The sequence below is a fragment of the Convolutriloba macropyga genome, chromosome 14, assembly GCF_964194025.1.
Source record: "Convolutriloba macropyga chromosome 14, txConMacr16.3, whole genome shotgun sequence".
Lineage (NCBI taxonomy): Eukaryota > Metazoa > Xenacoelomorpha > Acoela > Convolutidae > Convolutriloba > Convolutriloba macropyga.
In genome coordinates, this window is record NC_134481.1 from 40,868,698 (window position 1) to 40,891,276 (window position 22,579).

A 22,579-nucleotide genomic window follows, 5' to 3' on the forward strand; every position below is an offset into this window, starting at 1 on the left:
AAAAAGGATATACTTGAAGCAACAGAGATGACGCTCAGATTGCCTAAACCTGGCCTACAATATGTCCTTCTCTGTGACGCAAGCTACTAAGGAGCCGGATTTGTGCTTATGGTTGAAGACTACGTGACAGGAAAACAGTCAAAGGAAAAAAGTCTATGCTCCAGTATCTTTTGGATCACAACTCTTCACGACAGCACAGCTGAAGTTCTCGACTTATTACAAAGAATTCTTAGCGTTTTACTTTGCATTAGACCAGTTTTCTCACTACATCTGGGCATCCAGCCATCCAGTAATTGTACTCACGGATAATCGAAGTTTAACGCATTTCTTTCAGTCAAAAACCATTCCTCCATCACTATGGAACTTTCTGGACCGAGTTCTCTCGTTTAACATAGTTATTGCCCATATTCCTGGCAAAGCTAACTATGCAGCAGATTTCCTCTCACGCGTACAGACGGTTAAAGGAGCAAGCCTCTCCCTTAAACTAACAGACAAAGTACCAGTCCGTGAAATATATGTTGAATCTGAAGCAAAATCACCTGATGTTTCCATTTCGAATATCGACCAACTGAACACTGTCCCTGAACAAGAGATGGAAGAAGTTATCATCGTCTCACAACTACAGGAACTCGGATTTTACGACGCGTATATTGAACGAAAACGAGAGACTGGAGATGAAATAAATAGTCTCTTTAAGTTGAAGCGTGTGGAAGTTAACGCAATACAATATGCGAACCAAGCTGATCTTTTGAACGATTTGACGGATAGAGAAGAAATTTTAGATTTGGCGAGTGAGCAGTCAAAAGACGAGGAGATCATGCAGGCAATTGAGTGGAAACGCAACGGCCTAAGTAGCAACTTGAAGTATGCATCCCGACGATTGAAGAAATACGTGAAACAGTTTGACCGTTTGGAAATTGAAAACAACACATTATACAGACAATTCTTTGATGACACAGGCAAAATAATTCTCAAGCAGTACTGCCTGCCAAAGCATCTATGGAAAGAAGTAATCTATAGACTACACAACTCACCAACAGGAGGACATTTGGGAATACTTCGCACAATTCAAGAATTCCGAAAACGATTTTACTATCCTGGTTCCACTGAACATTTTATCGATTTCATCAAAAACTGCATCACATGCCTCCAGCTCAAGCAAACAACGAACAAGCAACTGCAACCACCATTACAGCCTGTATCTTCACTACAGTCATTCCCCGGAGAAATGATGCAAATAGACTTAGTTGAACAAAAAGGCCCAATTTACAAATTCGTTCTTAGTGGAATTGACGTGTTTACGAAGTACTTGTTTGCAGTACCACTAACAAATGGTAGTGCCGACACAGTTGCCAGAGAGCGTGTGAAGATTTTCTTCCAGCATAGCTACTTACCTAGTACATTACTGAGTGACTTAGGAACAAATTTCACCTCAAAGCTGGGTGGCTGAATTAACGAAGTTACTCGAAGTTAAACTCAAACATGCTACGCTGAAACACCCACAGACAATTGGAGTAGTGGAACGCTCACACGCAGCACTTAAGCGGATCCTAAAACTCAACTCCAATGAACAGTGGAATGATTGGCACAAGTATGTACCGCTTGCAACCTTTATACACAATACATCGTATCATTCTTCAATTAATTGTTGTCCGACAACTCTATTTCATGGACGTGAACCTGTTAAACCCCTTGATCTCCGTTTTTCCACACGAGCAATGCAAGCAGTTGAAGTCAATTCAGATTACGTTTCGCAGCTACAAGACGCAATGCTTCAAAAATTTGGTGAAAATAAACAAAGACTTTTAGATTCTTACCAGCGATACAGAAGTTACTATGATCAAAAAGCTGAAGCACAGCCACTCAAATTGCATTCACATTGCTTACTACTAAACCCTCGTTTAACAAGGCAAAACGATTTTACCCAGAAAGCAGTACAAACATGGCTACCACTCTATAGAGTCGAAAAAGTCTTAACAAACTCAAATTATATTATTAGAAAAACAGGTACAAATTACACTCAATGTGTTCATCGGATCAGACTAAGACCTATCAAACTGACAGAGCCACCAGAAGACATACAGGAAATTGATCCTGCAAAGTTTGAAGCGGATCCTTCCAGAAGAACAACTCGAAATGAGCCAGAATTATTTGACGAGTATATCCCAAATTTATTAAAAGAGGAGCAAAGTACCGCAATTTCAAAGACTGCAACAGTTCAACCTTCACAAATACGCCTTGGCGTAACTGTTTCTCTAAATGGAGCCCCTGCAAGGCTATTGGCAGCACCAGTACCTCCGATACTGCCGGTAATACCGCCAATACCCGTAATACCGCCAGCGGAAATTAGAACACCTTCACCAATGAATTCGCCAAGAAATTCGCGAGAAAATTCACCCCGAGCCAGCCTTTCAGATAGCCCCGAGATTATTGCAACACCGGAAGAATTTCAGTGCCCTGAAAGCCTCCCTGCAGCCGCTGAGAGCGAAAGAATTAGAGCAAACGACGAAGAAGATAGAGAACAACAACCGGGACCAAGCACTCGAAGCAATCAAAACAGAGTCAACTTTCAAAAATGAGAGGAGTCAGAAAATTTGAATCTTGGGAACCATTAGCACGCTACGGTTCACGTTCACAAACGCCACGACTGCCCGAATCTCCCACACAGCCACCTATCTTAACAAAAGAACAAAAACACCAACTAATTGCAGAATCATCGCGCAGATCAAGAAGGGACCAAACTCCAACTAGAGAAACGAAACTAGACCAAGTCCGATCTAGCATTGAGAGATATCAAAGAGGTTCAACAACCGATAACAGAAGGGTAACCCGAAGCGAGTCAAAGAGCAAACAAACTATTTCAAACATAAATGTAATTGAAATCGGAAAAACAAGAGCCAATTTCTTCCATCATAGAGGTGATATTCTCAACTCCAGACGCTCTTTCGCACATTGCATATCAAGTGATATGAAAATGAGTAAAGGCATCGCTTGGCAAATTGTCAAATACTACCCCGAAATGCTGCAAAGTCAAGAATTCGCGCAAAAACCACCAATAGGTTCCGTTATCTCATTTTTTGACACGAATTTAAATCGATATATCTTCAATCTGGTCACGAAAGAGAACTACTATGATAAACCTACTTATTACAACCTCTCAGTTGCTCTTCACACACTACGATTTGTTATACTAAAGCACAACATACGCTCAATAAATTTACCAAAATTCGGATGTGGTCTCGATCCTCTTTCAGAAAAAAGTGTTTTACGACAGATTACTGAAGTATTTTCGGATGTTCCAGTAAAAATTCACCTATACAACTATAACACGGCCACGAACTGATAATGTGCAATGGCCAGTTAACCATTTGACGCGCATTATCATGTCTTAAAGCACCTAAAAACAGCGCCAAAAGTTTGAAAACAACAGAAAAATTTAGAACATGCAATTGGTTTATCTCCATGGTCCCTAGCAAAAATCAACTTTAGATGACACAAAGTACATCCATTGCCTCTACATATGTTGCCAATGCCGCTGAGGAACCGAAAATGAGTAGGCTAGTTTGCGTAATTTTGGAGAAAAATGAACCTTATTCCAGAAAATGATCTAAAATTGACACCACAAAAATTACCCTCTAAAAATGACTGAGTTAGAGCACCAAAAAATGCGCCCAGAGGCCCGGAAATACTTCTCTGGACCTCCAACGATACATTCCCGGCTCCAGGTGCCTTTAGAACAAGTCTGAGGCCAATTGACTAAGAGTACTGCAGACTTGAAATCACCTAAATCGGACACCTCAAAAACGTTGAAAATTCGGACAAACGAACTCACGATGTGCACAATCTTGGTTATAGACCAAAAATAACCTACAAATCAACAACTAGGATACCAGTAGTAACCAAGCAGCCCAAAAAATTGGAGAAAATTCACATCCAATGTTCAGAAAACTGATTTCGTCGTCCAAGTGATCCTTTGGGTCGTAAAACACAAAAACGTTCAAAAACCAATGTGTTTCAAAGAACGAACTCTGATGGCCATAAATGTATCCAGACACGGCTTTCCATGTAAACAAATTGGAGGAGCACAATTGGTTTGGTAATATTGGAAAAAAAGGAAGCTCATATAACTTTGAACAAACATTGAAAAATCGCGCAATTTTCACCAAAACCGCGCTAAAATTCAAAGTCAAAATTCTCAAAGACTAGATCGAAAATCAAAAATCCCCTGTGTCCAGCTCTGCACAGGCATGTTAGCTTTCGGTTGCGACCATCCCCAGCTTCACAGCTATCGTAAAAATTTTCGGAGACTTTTTTTCCAAAAACTCGACGGAATGAACAAAATTCTTATATCGATTAATTCTCTTTCAGTTTAAACGTTTGTTTGAAAATGAGCGGCCTTCGACAGGCACGCAAGCCAAAGTAATTATGTGAGCGCGGTAAACAAACATCCATTCATATTAGTACTGGGCCTAAATAGAGCACAATTTGCATGTTTTAAAACAAAGCACACCTAATTGTCAAACTGCATCTCTACTGCTACTGGGGCCTTCATTCGGCTCTAACTCGCTAGAATGGCTTGAATATTTCTTCAGCAGTTTGCAAGCCCGTTCTAAAACATGAATACATGCCTTTCAAAACAATCATGCAAGCAAACAATCACAGACTCGGATTATGCGCAACATGCAAATCAGTGGAAAAATTTTAAATATGACTAATGAATTCATGACAATTCCAACCTTCTTTAGCTTCGTTCTTCTTCCTTTTTGCAATTTGACTGGTGCGAAGGTTGTCTGTACGTTTCGGCTTGCGGCCACGGTTCGAAGCCTTTGAAGTTATGGGGCCTAACTCTAACTCCCTTCTGAACAAATCACCACAATCATTGCCCAATTGATTAATAACTTTTGACTGCTCCCCCTGAGGTAGCTCTCGCACAATTGTTTGTTCATCAACGCCAATGCCAGTAGCAAATGCTGCGCTAAAAACTCTTAATCGCTCTGTGTCAGCTGGGCAACTCGCTTCCCACCCCGAAACAAAAGAAGGGCCTTCCAAAGTTAAAACAGTGTGCCCCCACATTGAAGGCTGAACAATTAAACTCTTTGGCTTCGGTAAACAATAGAACAGCTTGTTTTCCCATCCAGGAGGAGGTCCACGACAAGCCCAGGATATAAAACTTTGAGAGGTCTTCATTGATCGGGTCAGCCACCGTGATATAGTTCTGCCTTTGGCGTATAAGACCTTCTTTCCAAATAGAACACATGCTATCGAGTCATCCCCACAAGTTTCTACATGAGCATCTGTGAACCATTTTCCTGTGCCAAAAATACCTGCGACTACACGATACTGAAGACTTGAGGGAACTCTGAAACTGCTAAGATGCTCTAGTGAAAAATTCCAAGCTGTTGTATTTTGAAAGTCCGGTTCGTCATGAGTTATAATACGAACAGATGCCCCCTTCTCCCCCCCATTAACGGTAACGTCCCATAAACTCTCGATCTCTTTAGTGGAAACGGCACCTTCTAACTTGCGGCCAAATTCATCATTGACAATAAATAATTCTTGATTTTCAACTTCAAGGGCTTCATTCAACCAATCTCCCGACGGCGCAACAATACTACTCTTTCCACTTTCAGTTAAAGCAGCACATAAAGACGTCCAGTTTTTAATGCCGCTGCCGTCAAACGAAGGTAATTTTTGCCACCCTCTTCGTAACCATTCATCATACGTGGAAAAAATTGAACAAAACTCTTCCAGAGATAGCACAGATTTAGTATTCATGTTCAACTGAAAACATCAAACTCCAGAATAACCGTGCATAAACTATTACGTTACACATATACTATAAAACGTTGAACTATTAATACAGGGCAACACAAGCAAACATTTAAATAAAGAGCGAACGAGCAACAATTTTAACAATATGAGTGGAAAGTCACATGCAAAAGCTTAGCTAAACTAAAAAGGTTAAAGTGCGCGACTAAAGTGAGAAGTTAAGAAAGAGCAATTAAAAATGAGACAAAACCAGTCAGTTTCAAACTTGTTATAGCATTAATTACGGAGTCAACTACAGTCTTTGTCGTCTGAATAACACTAACACTATTGCTTTGCTACTGTCCGTTTAACTTTCATCAATTTCCCCCTATCGGCGATAAAAGAAATTTCTGAGCGGATTTCTCCAATTGAGAGCCATGAACTCTATTGCACGAAAACACCAAGCTTGGAATCTAGCATTGCAGGCCACAATTGCGACAACGCACACGTACAAAGACATAACAATCATAAGTAGGTAGAAGAGCTTGATGTCTGTTTGTTCCTTGTGAACCTCCTTTTCAATGTGCTGTCGACACTGCGGAATGATTGTCTGAACCCAAACCCCAAATTTTGGAAAATACCATGCCAAAAATGCGGAATGATTGTCTGAACCCAAACCCCAAATTTTGGAAAATACCATACCAAAAATGCCATTGTGGCAACATGACAAAACGGAATTGTAAACAGTTATGTTGAAGCACATATCACAATCTAGAAAACTCGAAAACACTTAGCCCTACTTGCTTAGCATTATTAGCCGCAAGTGGCGCAACCTCGACCCGTGTTGCTGGGAAATGATGCCGTAAGAACCTAATTATTTGCCCTCCCTGGCTCAGGTTGAGCGCTGCCTCGACCCGTGCAGCTGGGAGAAACTATGTTTATTTACAAATCAAACATCAACATCACCATAATTGGAAATCTGTATATAAAATGCTAGAGCAATTATTTACCATCAAATGAACATCAACTCAGTATGGTAATGTTAACAATTGAGACAAATATTAGTAGAACCATACATCAGGTCTCTATTGAACGTCACTTGGTTTGAATTTCAACTTACAGTACACTTTACTTTTCTCACGATGAAAACACTAATTTGTTCATTTCCTTCTCTTTTCTTCTTAGTTTCTGAAATTATTAATACAGAGACCCCAACTAAATATGAAGCGCTAACTAAAGGAATTCTTTTTCACAAAGAATCACAGATTCTACTCGCAGAGAAGTTCGTTAACGTTGAATTCCGAGTTCCTTTCCCGCAATACGATTTTGTTATGAAACAACAAATTGAAGATATGCTCAAAAAACTAGCAACTATGTGGACACAACCGTCAATTTTGTGCCCAGTTAACTTCTCAGAGCCATATAACTCATCTAATAAACCTTTCAACTTGGATTGGATGCTCTCAAAGATCACAAATTAGACAAAATCAGCAGAAAACGAAGTGAAACATATGCGCAACGTTACCGCGAAATTTTTAAGCCCCGAAGAAGAAAATGGTAACAGAAGCAGACAAAAACGTGCAGCACCAGTAGCAGCAGCCGCCGCCGTTGCTGGAATAGCACTCTTTGGATCACTCGGAGTCTCAATGGCAAGTTCTGAAGGATGCGGAATAACTGGATTGTTCGGAAAATGCCAAAACTATGGACGCAAAAATGCAGAAAACATTGCACGACTTAACGAATACGCATCAGTTCCTACTGATTACGTACTCGAAGTTGAGTCAGCTAGCAACGAAAAATTCTTCCTTATTTCGAATGAAATTGCTAAAGTTTCGGAAATCCAACAGGAAATGCAAGATAATCAAAATAAAAACTGGAAAGTAGTACAAGCTCAATTCGACATTTTCGAGAAAAAATTTCCATTTATTACGAGATTGTACACAAATGCTCTTCTCAAATCAGCAATTAAATTTCAACTTTGATACAGTAGCTTCGTTGTTATCAATTTTATACGCCGACATCAAAAGTTATCGTTCAGCTTTATATGCCTATAGTATAAATTTGTTAAATTCCATACCTATTCTGTTAGATAAGCGATTACCAATGTCTTTAGTCCCCGCGAATCATTATTAGCTGTCTTAGACTCAGTTCATGATAGCCAGAAACATTCAACAGATCGTTTGTCACTGGCAATACCCATGAAGGATCTCATGTCATATTATGATGCCAAACTTGTCTACGAAATTGCCACCGTTGAACAAGGATTACTTTTGACTCTAGCAATTCCTCTAGCATCGCGTCAAACTTCATTTCACGTCTATAGCGCGCACGTCATCCCAATGCCCCAACAGGATCCTAAAGAAGCCCTTCAGTGGATCATTGAAGGTCCATACTTGGCAATTTCGCAGGATTCCATGGAGACGACTACATTGACGCAACAACAGCTCGATAACTGTCTAGGATCTTCAACTTATCGTATCTGTCACGAAACAATGGAGACTCATCTAGCACAATCGTCGTGCTTAGCAACCCTCTATTTTCACACGCCAGTCGTTGCACTTTCAGTATGCCAAACAGAAAAGGTATTGCTTCCAACACCTGAAACCGCCAGAAATCTCGGCTATGGGATTTGGCTAATCATGAGTGCAAAGCCATTTACGTGGAGAGAATACAATTTGAACGATGCCTCGTTGCCTACCAGTGAAGAGAAGGAGGGATGTCGACTCTGCATAATAACTCTCCAATGCGGAATCCAATTGATCAGCAAACACATCAAAATCCGACCGGACCTTTCGAGTTGCCAAACAATTCCAGCCACTCGAATCGATGTTAAACTTGCTGACCCTCTTCAACACCTGATTTCATCGATACCCGAAATTGAGAAACTTCCCTACTTTACGTCGAAAACAGATGCTAATATCGAATTGTTTCAACAATTGAGAGTAGAAATGATCAGTACAACTGATACCCTTAAACAAGCCGATTTAGACAAAATAGCAGCCCCTTTGGTCCACAATGTGCAACTCCTGAAGCCATCTCTTGTTGATAAGTTAGAATCTTATGTTCCAATAAAGCTTTCCCTTACTCTGACTATTACAGTCTTCATTGGAAACCTTCTTCACATTCTAGTAATGTATCTTTACCATAAGATCAAATTTTTCCAACGAATAACCCCCAATTTTATGAAATTCTCCGATGGAAAAATCCCTCTCAAACCAGTAGTTTCGGTTGCAAACAGTGAGTTGACAAAGGTACAGTCTCTTGACCACAAAATGAAAAATTTTATGACTATTATTGGAGAGACAAACATTGATAACAATATAGATGCACGTCTACTGAAAATCGAGGAAGAAATTCAATACCTTGAAAATGAAATATGCGTTCTTAAAACAATGACCGATCACAAAGTTGATATCTCTGCAACTACACAAAAGCCCCACTTGCCGATTAGACGATCAAAATCGACAATTTCCATGCGCTCTAATCGAATGAATCCCGAATTTCTTCAACAACTTAATAACGACTCTATGGAAACTGATGAAAACGCGACAGAAACTTAAGGGTGGCTCCTTATGAAACATTTTTATCTGTGTATTTTAACAAAAATTTATATCTAAATTTTTCATTAAACGTGGGTAGTGTAACGTCCTAAAGTACGTTTTATATAGTAATCGATATATCTTTTCCCCAATTTTACTGATCGCCTTATTTAGTGCTATATTTGCTATAATCTCAAGGCCATATATAGACTTCATTTTTCTGCCCTATTAAGATGAGAAAATGTCTGTTTACTTTATTAACATCCTGTAAACTTTCTCAAGTATATTTGTCTTAAAAACCATTTAACTATCTTTTGTTATTTGATTTACCCATATTAGAGGATTTTGTGACAATGCTAGCCTGTGTTTATATTTACAATGTACACTTTACTACGTTCATCTTATTTGCCTGGCACGTGTCAGCACGCGCCAAAGTTCTATTTATCTTGAGTTAATCTTGATGTATTTGTATAAGTGATTACTCAAATTTAAATACGGCCCTCAGGTCTTAAAAAGTGATAATCTAAGCGACACAACCAAGATTGCCAAGTTAAAAATCAGTAGACAAGAAATTCAGTCTTAGATTGGAATCTTTTTCTCTAGTGATAAAACTTTAGCTGTCGGCCCTGCTCCGAAGCAATATTGAAACCGCTCAGGCCCTGAACAATTAACCATGCGAAAGGAATAATTTAACCAATAAAAGCCATGCTACTAAGTAGTTAATTAAATTAGCGAGAAACATTACTTCAACAAATTTAACACAATAATATAGCCGCACAAAGGTATATTACAATATGCATTCTACTTTTTCTATAAAAAAACAATAACGATTTCTTCGTATTCTTAATAGCTGTGATAGCTTATTTAAAATTGTATTCGCTTTTCTGTAGTTCTATTATTTTTTTGTCCGAATGAGTTCTCACTCAAAGAATCTATGAGAAGTAATTTCGTTTCACCATTTTTATAGTTTTAGTTGCATGTGTGACGACGCATTTTTTAAACTCTTACTAGAGATGTTTTGTGTTTGTGTCTTCTGCGGTGTCCTCTGCTTTCTTTACTTGAAGATTTTACTACGAAAAAAATTATCTCAATGTAATTGAACGCTAGTAGACAGCAGTCTTGAAAATCATTTTTGCATGAGTCAAGCTGCTGTTTGATATCAAACATCGAAAACTTCAGAAAATTTAAAACATTTTTGCCAGCGTAATTTTTGACTCACAAATTTTGTTTCGACATCATTCTTAGTTGACTGCAAGCTAAGAAAGCTATCTTAGATGTTTCACTGTTTGACAGCAATGTTTCGGCTTTAAAAATTGTTTGTCTCTCAGTATGGCACCCTATGTCTCATTTATCTTTTCAAACAAAACAAAAATAAAAAGTTTTTTGAACCGCATTCAAGCTTAGATGAGAGTCGCATTAAACTGAATAAATTATTAACACCCCATCACGATTAATAATTCGTATATCTTCCGATGCTCAGGATTCATTATAACATCTGGCTATTCGGTTTTGAGCTCATGCTATTGTCTTTGAATTTAATGGATGATTTCAGCATAGTTATCTAATATATCAAAAACAGAACACAAAGTTGCGTTTTTTCTGTGCGCTTTCATATTCTGTTTGTTTGTTCGTTAGTTTTTGATTCTGGTGCTTAAACAGTTCAATGACCAACTTTCCTGGGCTTCTGCCATTGATATTTTTGTTGGTCGTATATCGAATTTTTTAAACCTCAAAAGCCCTTCTCATTTATCAGTTTTTATTATGTCTTCTAACCTTCAATATCCGAGCGAGTCCGTTTAACGAGTGAGAACTTAGACGCATTTTGCTCTCCTGTGCGTAGCTCATTTTGCCATTGTTATACCACAAAATTTTGTTAATCTATTTTCGTCTAAATTTACTAATGAAAAAATTTATGTCTATTCGTTTATCATTGTTGTCACCCTGTTTTCCAGTGGTTTTCCAGTTTTTTTGAAATTTCGAAATCTTGCGCTCTCTTACTGATATAGCTATCATATGGTCAAAAGCAGAATATTAGGGTGTAAACGGTCCGTCTTCTAAATTCTTTTGTCACACTCAATTATTTTCCTAATGTTTCTTGTATTAATTCTGTTATGTTCATATGTTAATCTAATGATGCGCTTGTTTTGCTCCGGTAATTCAGCGATATAAAGATATATACAAACCTGGTTTCTTTATTGGTGTCGTTTACTATTTCCTAAGAGTTAGTTAGCTCTAAATCACTTACTTAATCGTAATCGAGACAAAACCAAAGTTTCCGGATTTTGTTGTTTTTCAATCTACATTTACTCTGAGATAGTTAAAGTTACAGTTACTGAAGTTAAAAAAGTTAAAATCTATTGTTGTGATAGCCTTTATTGGATGCGTGACGAAGCTCATTGACGAAGTAGCAACTTTCTCATTAGAAATTGCATCCACGATTATTACATTAACACCAAGCAACTTCTTTGAAACTTCTGAGATATTTCGGTTTATATGTTCTATGATTGTGCTTGTTGGTCACTAGACATCTGTGGTTTGTTGTTTTGACGAATTCCATGTTCGCTTTCCTTCAGTTAAACTCATAGCTACTAACTTGTCTGAGTTTTTTTTATCGCCCTCGGTGCTATGAAAATTGACCGACAGGGTGTTTAGCCGACGAAAAACAAAAAGAAATTTAGCCGACTGTATTATCATTATTGGTCAACAAAACCTCTTTGATCGATAAATCAGTATTTCGGTGCACCATTATTTTTGGTGTGAGGTGGGGTTGCGCTCCAAACGGCTCTCCGGCCGCGCCCCTCTGGCGCCGGGGGGGAGGTGCAACTACGGATAGTAGACCTTTGGGATCTTTTCTGCTAGCCCCCCCCCCCCCCCCAGTCCTTTGTTACGCTAGTTCATGAAAACAGGCCATATGTTTGCCCGCTTACGAAATAGTGTTTTAAACTGACCAATCAGAGCTTCAGAATTAATCTACTGGCGCATTTTACGATAAATGTCGGCTAAATTTCTCATTTTTTGTTTGCCCTATCGACCAATACGGTGGCCACTAGCACGCCTCTATTTATCATCGTTTTGAACAACTGATACTAACAATTGCTGCCCACATACTTCGATTCTAACCGTTTCTGACCGCTTGTTTCTGTCAACTTCATTTCGACATTTTCCTCAACGAATGGCCATTTTTTTGTCCTGACTATCCAACATTTTGGCAAGATCTCGTCAAATATTCCACGTCCAACCAATTTTTGACAGCAGCTTCAGCCCTTTTTATGTAAAAATGCCTCAGTTATTATGTTTTTAACTGTTTACGTTGTTTGTTTGTTGATTAGAGTAACGTGTGTGGGAACCTTCGAGTGAACCACCATCGCCGCATTTACGAAATTGACAGTAATGGGCATCTGCTTCAATCAACGTCATCAAACCTCCTTCCTGCTAGTGCCCTTAACCTCTCGCCGTTCATGCTTAAAAGCCCATTAGCTAGATTCTGCGCTCAATTCCAGCATCAAAACAAAAACGCCAACGATCAAGCTTCAAAGAATTCTGAAAATAATCAACAGAACACTCATAATGAAGATCTGCATCATTCAAAGCTGAAAAATGAAGAAGTTTTTAACAGGTACTCGGAGCAAGCTTCGAAAGCTCATCATTTAACGAAATCTGAGTACTTCGAATCTTTGAAACAGAAATCGCCATCAAATGGTCCAACCAGCAAACCCGCCCAGAAAGTCAAAAGCGCCCCGGTTGCCATCGATGACTACTTAAAAGAGTTTTCCTCGTCAAGTAAAATCGTAAATACAAAATCGCCTTTGTCCGCGGAAAAGAAGACGAAATCTTCGAGATCAGTGACTCCTGGCGATGATAGTACCATAACTGGAACTAACCTTATGGAAGACCACGCTGACCATGTTTTGTACTATGACAAGAGTTTTAACACTTTTTATTATAACGAGAACGACCGATTTGCAACCGGGACAAATTTCTGGAGTGATTACAAGAAACCCAATTCATGAAAATTGAAATCATATGAGCGTTGTGAAAGGGTTCTCAAAATGCATACTAACCATTTAAAAATAAACAAAAATCAACTAACACTTCAAAATACGCTGTACAAAACGCAATCATTATGAATTAATTGATTAGTCGAATCTTGCCTTTAATTAGGGTTTCACTAAAAAGTCGTTGCTTCGCATAGGACCCACGAAGCAGTGAGATACCGCATTATGTCTCGAAGAGTTCCATCCGGTAGAAAGAATAGAATCTTGTCCCCTGTGCATACCTTGTTCACGGATTGTTCATTTACAGCCTTTAAACGTGAGCAAAGCAAATAATTGACGCATAGTTTGCTATGTTTTTTCAAAGTTTTCTTAGTTTCAGAAATTGGTGAACAAGTGAGCACATTGATCATTTCGATTATTTTTTTGTCAATCGCGCTTTAATTGGAAGTGTTTCAATGTGAAACAGATTTAGTTAGCTAGACAATTTTATGTACTTAATCCAAAAAGATTGAACATGGATCATAGCAAACTTTGAGTATTTTTCCATTCTTAAAGTCGAGCGAAAACAAGATATGTGGGAATTTTTCTGTTGTCATAGCTCTCTTTTGCTGTAATTTTTTTGCCCTTAAATTGTCATTAACTGACAAATTGAAGAAAAAATTCTCGGTTAATTTTTTCCATGCTCGGTCACTCGGAAGGACAATTTGCGATGCAGAAAACAGCCGTAGTTGCAGATTTTGATGTTTATGGTTCTACTTGCAGTTAAGTGGTTAAAAAATAAACTGCTGCTACAATGCTAATAAATTTCTTATGAGTTTTTATTCTTAAAGTAACCATTTTCATTTTGAGACTTAATTTGTTTCGATTCAGATTGAGAACTCTTTTTCTCCTCATAGCAATCCAAAGAATATTTGAGACATTTTCTCGAGAAGCTTGGATTGTTTCCTTTTTGTTGAGAGCTGTAATATAGACTCATTTGAGCCTAATTGTTCTGAAACAGTGTGTGGGTGGCAATAATATCAGTCCTAATTTTTGATGAGATTTTTGTACTACCAATTTTTTGTCTGATAGTAGTTTTCCTCTGACCATTAACTTCTTTCCCTTCTTTTTTACTTTTCTGATTTAGGTGGGGTGCATTTAGATAATAAATTGTACGGCTTTTTCAGTCGTTTCCGATTTTCTACTCTATGTTTTCTTATATGAAGCAAGTTGTTTCATGACTCGAGCTTTGACTTCTTTTCAATTCCGAACATTGATTTCTGTTTTTTAACGTTGTCTTCTGTTTGCGAACATAGATTTTTGCAATGGTCTTTACAATACCTTGTAATGTATGATAATATGACTCTGAGTGTACTATTTAAAAATAATGGTTCATTTTGAGAACTTTTAATTCGAGAACAGTCCGCCCTGTCCAAAATGCAGACACCTCACCACCTTTCTTCTACCTCCCCGCGCATAATCTCCCACTTGTATAATCCCGCCCCCATCCTGCTACCCAACCCGCTACCCTCATAACCCCGCCAATCCCCCAATCAATTCCCCAACCAATCCGTCCTACCCATTTGCATTTTTTTCAAAACACTTTATAGATTTATTAGGCAAATATTTTTGTTGCTTCTCCTTTTTATTTGATATTCCTGATTTAAAATTTGTTTGGAAATTATTTCGCACAATTCCACCTATGTTTTTTTAGCTGAAGAATTTTTGTACATGACTTCTTTGGTTTTATAACGTTGGCTTCAGTTTTTAACTGTTATCTTTGTGATAATAGCTTAGTCTTAAATATTTGGTCATAAAGAACTGTTGGCAATATTCAAGGTCGAAAGGTCATTTCGAGAAGTTATTGTTGCATAATGGTTCGTCATCCGTATTCAAACTCCACATACCCCTTTCCGTGTGCCCGGACACACAAGACTGCCTCACGCACACCTACATGCTCGAATCCACCTACCTATCCCCTCCCCACCTGCATACGCCCCTATACACCTAAACCTATTCCACATCGCCGTACATCCGTCCTGCTTCCGGTACCTAAAACAATCCCTTGACGAGACCCCGCCGAACCTTTGCTCAAGAAAAAAATCAGGTTGCAGTTTTTGGAACAATGTTAAAAATAGCAATTTATCTAGATTTAGATTTTAGAAATAAAATAGATGCTGAGGGTTTATTTTCATCTTTTGAGACAATTTATTAAGTTTGGACGTTCGGACCTCGTTTGGACCTCACGAAGACTGAGTTCCGTGATGGAATAGCACTTCGCTACACCTGGGAAGCGAAGAACACGCCAGCTATATGCCCATGCGGCGAAGAATTTAGCCTCACCCGTGCCCTACATTGCGCCAAAGGCGTGTATATGGACTTACGACACAACGAAAACAGAGACGTGTTTGCAAACCTGATGAATGAGGTTTGCCACGATGTCCAGATAGAGCCAAAACTTCAGTCGCTCGATGGAGAAATTTTCTCGAGTAATTCCACCACTGCTGATGATGACGCTCGACTGGACATCAAGACAAACGGTCTGTGGGGCTTCCGCTTTAATCGCACTTTCTTCAATGTGAAGATTTTCAACCCTCATGCGAATAGGTGCCCTAAGACCATAAAAGATGCATGCAAATATCACGATAGCATCAAGCGAAATAAGTACGAAAAGCGAATCCGCGAAACCGAACACAGCAGCTTCAACGCACTAGTTTTTGCTTGCTCGGGTGGTACTGGGCCATCAGCATCGCGCGTTATGAAACAACTCTCAACCAAGATCAGCGAAAAACGCGGAGAGCCGTACGCCGACACTATAAGCTACATCCGAACGAAAATCCGCTTCGCACTTCTCATGAGCTGTGTTCTCTGCTTGAGGGGATTTCGCGCCCTCAGGCCTCGTGTTCTCAGTGAGACTTCGATTAACGTCGTCGTGGAGGAGTGAAGGCTGCACTGAGTGTTAGGCTGCTTAACTTTATTCCTTTGCTTATTCCTTGGTATTCATTTTTATTTTAATCCTTCCATACCAGTTCCCTATGTGTGCTATATATATATTCATCGTTGCCGGATGGTGTACACGGCCCTTTTTCCTTTAGTTTGGACGTTTATCTTAAACTCTTCGGTAAATTAATCAGCTCCAAAATTTCAGACGACTTAGTTGTTGAATAATAATGAAGCATCACGCAAAATAGTTTCGGTATAAGCACTTTTTTTATAGCCACAGTGATAGATAGCTATGATTGATCTTCTGGTGTTTCAGTTCTTTGTCTGCATTCAATTTTCTTGCAATCATTCGGTCAACCCACGCTTCGCTCCTGTTTCCGTTTCATATCAATCATGTCGCAACATTTTTTGACATGAGTTTTGATAAAGGTCACTGCACAAGTGTCTCTTTAACCTAATTAATGAGTTCTAGGATTCCAATAAATTGAAAGTAAGCTTGGTTCATGTAAATTAAGGCCCCTTGCTTTTGAGAACTTTTATATAAAGTTTTGATTTGAGAGGAACTACTCTGCACTTGTACTCCTCTCATCTTCAAGTTTAACGGTTCTTTCCGCGCCCTTTATCCGATAATCTACCGTCTTTTCTTTTCGCCTTACTTTATAGTTTTCAGGGTGCTCGCTTGTTGAGTAAGACTAGTAAATCACTCCAGACACAAATGATGCTGGTTGTTTTTTTTGTAGCTGGTAAATAATTGAAACTTCGAACTATGTTTTAGCTCATAAAAGACATTCATAGTTCACGAAGCTGGCTCTGTTGATCTGTTATTTGCTTGAATAGTTGATCTGTTTATCCTCCGCATTTTTTTCAGCTTGTTTTAGGTAGTAAAAGTTGAAGCACCCATCAACGACCAATTTGTCAGTAAATGGCGATTCTCTTTTGTACTGGAAGGGACTTGGATTTAAGGGTGAAATGGCATCAATAAATGATCTAATTAGATGCTATTATTAGAAAATGAAGCTAAGTTTTGTTTACCCCAAAAAAGTGACATCTGCATTTTTAAAGGCTTCTTAGACTCGAAAATAAATGTGTTTACTCATGCAATATATTTTTCAACTTTTTTGTGTCATTTAGTAAAAAAAAAACGTTGTTGGTAATTTTCTCACAAAACTAATTTGCTCATTTTTATTCGAGTTTTTGGTTTTTAAAAGAACTGGCGTTTACCATTGAATTTCTGAATCTCATACAACGGCAGTTGTTGCAGTTGCGGGAGATTAAGAAAAGAGCGACTGAAGAAATCTTATTCATCACAGCTGAGTTTTCTTATAATCATCTGTTTTGGGTTTGGCAAATCCAAAACGTTACTCTTTACGGCATAGCCAAAATAGGAGTTGGCTATGCCGTAAAGAGTCAAGCAAAAAACAGTCCTATCAGAAGGAATTTTTTAAAGTAAAAATTAGTCTGGAACATATCGCTGACGATATTTTCTCACATTGTGTCGGTTTTTATATACTACTTTCAATGACATCAATAATAATATTGATCTTTTAAGTTGATGTGTTTTCCTTATCGAATCTTTTCAAATCTTTTCTTTGTTTCGAATCTTTTCTTTGTTTCTTATAATTTTTACTCGAGGAATGGCTGTGTTCGATGAGTGACCATCTCTTAGCAGAAATCAATTGTACACTTTTTTGTGTCAACGAAAAAGTTGTATTTGTACTGTTTCCTTAGGTTTTGATCGTCGATATCTTTCACACTTGGTTTTTGAATAGTTCTTTCATTTAAATTGTGTTTTAGTTTGATTAGCGGTTTTTGTTGGGTACATTTAAATGTATTTTTAAGCTAATTATGAATTATGTCACACTGCTGGCATGTTGTTGGAACTGATGTCCATGTTAGTTCACCTGGATTTCTTTTAAGTAGTTTGTAATTGCTCTCAAAGGAATTCTGAAGCAATTATTGTAAACCTGTCTTTTTTTAATAGCCGCACAGCGATAGCTGGGGCTATTATTGGCCTTCTCTTGTTTTTTACAATTCAAAGAATTTGAATTGTATTGGGGCGCTGTCTTTTTTTTAAGATCTGTTCACACATTTTCATGATTTTTGAAGTCAAATTCGAGTAGCGATTTTGGTCACGCCGAAACAGGAAGTGGAGCGCAAAAGCGAGCGGTTTTGCGGCGTGAAATTTTTTTGCTCTAAATTTAAAGTAGAGTCAGAAAACGGTGTTTGAACAAAAATTCGCTTTCTCGCTAGTGGTTTTTTGTTCACATGCGGCAATTTCACTTTGATTTTTACTGTTTTTTCAATTTTTTGGATCAGATTTTTTTCTAAATGGTTTTCCCAATCAATTCATAGTCCGTTCTAGGTCTAGTTTTCTGTTTAGTCAATGAAAATTCTTTGAATTGTACGTCAGGACTAGTCCTGCTATGTTTTTTTATTTCGTCGTCATGATTTTTGTTACGACCATATGACGTCACAGCCACTTTTTGTTCATTCGTTCATGCAATTTCAACTGAATTTCATGTGTGACGTCATTTTTCGCTCTTAGTGGAGCGAGTTTTTTTGTTCATGCGCGTGATTAAATTTTTGGTCACACTTGACTTACCTCACTCTCAAAAATGACTTCCTCTCTTTGAAATTGACTTTTATTTACTTTAATTCAAAGAGATAAGGTCAAATGGGTGTGTGTCACTCTAAATGAAGGTTATTTGAGATCAGCTAATAGAGGCAGCAATAATTTATACAGATTTTAAATCAAAATATAACAGATCAGCCTTCAATGAAAAGACGAATTTTTTTGGTCTGTCTTTTTTACTGTTTTTTTAGACTGCCGATCTACGAATCTATTACGGCTATCTTCTGGCAATCTGCCAGCTATGTTTACGCAAAATTTTTGCTTGACGGTTTTTTATGGAACATTCTTTCGATTTCCATCCTGAGTGACTTTTTCACGCTTGACTGACTACTTAATTTTTTCCTGACGTAAATTTCTCTCATTGAGAAACTAAGTATGCGTTGCAAATTTTAAAGCCATTATTAGCTAGGAGATATTAGAACCTGGAAGCCGAATTGTAAGTGCTGCAGTCTAGGACGCACGGGGGCGTTGGGTTCGAATCATTTTCTACTCCGATGTTTTTGCACCCGTAAAGAAAAGTTTTTCTTTGCTACAGCCCGCTCTGAATTAAGTTGCAAATCGTTCGAGAGCAATTTGTCCGATTTTCGTTGTTTTTTCTACTTATTTGTTTACACTGTATCTACTTCCGTCGTTTTCCTAAAATTTATTTTTGGCTTTTGGTGTTGTCTTCATATGTGTCAGAAGGGGTTGATGTTTTTGTCAGATTTCAAGTCAATTTTTAAAGGTTCTTGGGTCTGTAGAAGAGACTGCATTGTATAGCAAAGAGCCTCTCGCACCTGAACGTTAACAGAGCTAGTTCTGACCCTACGTTCAAACATATATAATCAGAAGGTATATGATATCACCAGCAATTTTCAAGCGAATGAGAACTATGGTGTGAAAGTTATCAAAACCACAAGCTGCTCAGAACAACTTTTCGGCATTTCAATTTGAGCATCGATAAATAACTTATTAATCTATTAATGTTAGCACAAGTTGAAATCTGAACAAAAAAGATATAAAATGTCAAATAATCGGTTACATCTGTTGGTGAAAGGTGTTCGTCAATATACTTATGGTCAATTGTATGTTAGAATCTTCAAAATTAAGAACAATGAGTTTTTGGTTACTCAACGAAATGACGAAGTATAAAAACAGCAAAAAATGTGTAAATATTAAAATTCCTAGTTTTTCTAAAAATCATTTTTGTCTGTGTTAAGCAAAATTGAGAGCTGCTAAAATTTAGCATTGAGCAATTGAAGCTGAGTATCATTTCATAGCGCATATAATGTTTTTAAAATTTTAAAAATTGACTAACACCAACAAAAATTGTAGAAGCTCTTTATAAATTACAGAAAAAATTATGTCAGCGTCTTCATAATCAGTGTTTGAATTATCGGAACTCTAATCAAAACAATAAGGCATTGAAAATTTTGACCTGTTGACAACAGCAAGAATCGACAAAGTATGAAAAAGAGAATTAAATTCTGATAGAAATCATATACTGCGCCGAGAGAGTCGAGCAATTGAGTAGATCCGCAATGTTTTTTAAGAATAAAAAACTGTGTTTTTTTGGTAACGCGTATCTTCAATTTCTAGCTAAACAAATTGTTCAACAAATGCGGTGCAAAATTTTACATCATTTTTGTTTACAATAAGTGTTTTAATGTCATTAAAACTGCTCACTGCAATGTGATTTTAGAACTCTAATTGTAAAATAACACTAAAAGAATAACTCAATCGAGAAAGACTACGTTGTCAACGTGTTTTTTCATATATCAAAAATTAGTGAAGTCACATTAGAAGCCGTAGGTTGAAAATATCAGCCATTCAAAATAATCAGCTTTTGCAGTCTCTTGTTTATGAGAGACAGAACTAGAAAACATTAGAAACATAGAATTTGATTGATAAAAGAATTAAACGATGGAGAAAATTTTCCGATACGAAGTTTTTGCATCATAGGCACGAAAAATACCAGACTTTTTCACTCGAAAATCTTGGCCTTTTAATATTAGGACTTTGTCGATCAAAGCGTTGAAAACATCATATGAAAGGCAGTTTGCAAATTTCAATCCCTTGCGATTATGAGGCGATTAATTAGTGATAAAATCCAATATTACCCTTTTTTATAGTAATAAGAAATTGTCAATTTTGTTCGATTTAGACAACATTTGAATAAATTGTAAAAATTTTGTTCACTTATCTCCAGGTCAAACCTCGCGCAGTTCAAAACCCCAAGTGCTAAATTCTACTCTGCAAGTGATTACTACTCTCGTCTCTTCTGATAATTCTCTGATGAATTTCGCCCATACATGGGATTCTTTTTTTGAAGTAAACACGTAAGTTCTTCTGATTATAACCCTGAGTTTAGATATCCACATGCTTCGAAATGTTGATTAAATTAATCGCAGTATCAGTATTGCTATTAATATGATTGTCTTAAAATTGTGGCTGTTCGTTTTCATTGTTAAAAATAGGATTTGAGGGCTTCTATTTGTCTATTAATGGGTATTTTCTTGTGTTGATGGAGCAAAAACTCGGTTTAAACATTTTTAAAGCAAGTTTTGCTGTTAAAAGTTCTTATTGAAGAGGGCAAAATGTCCCATTATTGAACGTTTTTCAAGATCCAATATTTGTTACTCCACTTCGTTCTCTTTTTTATAATAATTTGATTTTTTTCTGTTCTGTCTCGCGTTTTGGCGACTAGTAAACATTTTAAAATTTTCGGATGTTTCCCAGTGTGTTTTATATCTGTTTATAGCTCCATTAAACTAACTTTTGAGATAAACAGTTCGGCTGGCAGGATACGATCCTTAATGAGAAGATCAGTGGAGTGGTCACTTTTTTGTCAAAAATAACAAATTTTATCCCCCAGTTAATTTGTCTGTTTATGCGGTTTGTTTTTCGCCGTAAGAGTTTGAAGGAATGTTCCACTGAAAGAAAGATGAGAGAGTACAACTGACTTGAAAACATCAACTCTTACTTTTAAAGGAATTTGATTTCTTACAAGATACAAAGAACGAATTGAATTAGCCATTTTGCTTAAAACTGAATTCAGGTGATTTTCAAAGGTTCGGTGTGAATCCATTTGTACTCCAAGATAACGAAAAGAATGAGCTGGTTTGATAACTTCACCTTTAAAAGTAACTTCTTTTAGTTTTTAAAATGAATAGCTATTCTATAGGCGATATTTTGATATTTGTATAATTTACTCAAAAACGCTCCATGGCCTAAATTTGGTTTGCAAAGTGGCCGGTTTCAGAACGATTTGAGTGACAAATCTGCCGATAATGACCTCTCAGCAGCCAGCGAGATCTCAGAAGAAACATTATCGGCTCCAACTGATAACCAAAAAGTCAACTCCGAATGGAAGAGATCCGATGTTCGCGATGAGGAACCCAGAGTGGAGTTGACCAGCGATGACTTGATCAAGTTTAATGAGGAGGTCTCGCGTGAACTGACTGAGAAGGGAGGGTGTGAACACTACAAGACTGTGACTACTTTGAACACTAACCGATTCATTCGATTGTTTACTTCTCGATTCATTCCTCTACCTATTTTGGGATTCAGGTACGAAATGTTTTTAATTTTTATTAGCCGGTTATGATTGCGCTCTCATTTTTTTTTGCAATCAGATATTATTGCACTCCCACAAACAGGATGGACTTACCTGGACAGTATCAAACATTTCTATGTAGGCTTACACCTTTTTTTGGTAGATCATTGAATGTCTTGACCGTCCTGATTGTCTAATAAGTGTAATT

At 37.6% G+C, this 22,579-nt stretch overlaps 1 protein-coding gene across 4 annotated transcripts in view; it reads left to right on the forward strand.

Annotated features, from left to right (window-relative positions):
- The window catches only part of LOC142353123 (uncharacterized), a 102,084-nt gene that overhangs the window by 28,465 nt on the left and 51,040 nt on the right, over window positions 1-22,579 (forward strand). For all 4 annotated transcript variants that reach the window (XM_075405330.1, XM_075405331.1, XM_075405332.1 and 1 more), the window contains exon 10: window positions 22,078-22,385. In XM_075405330.1, coding sequence (XP_075261445.1) covers window positions 22,078-22,385 — 308 coding nt within the window. The remainder of the gene's footprint in view (window positions 1-22,077; window positions 22,386-22,579) is intronic.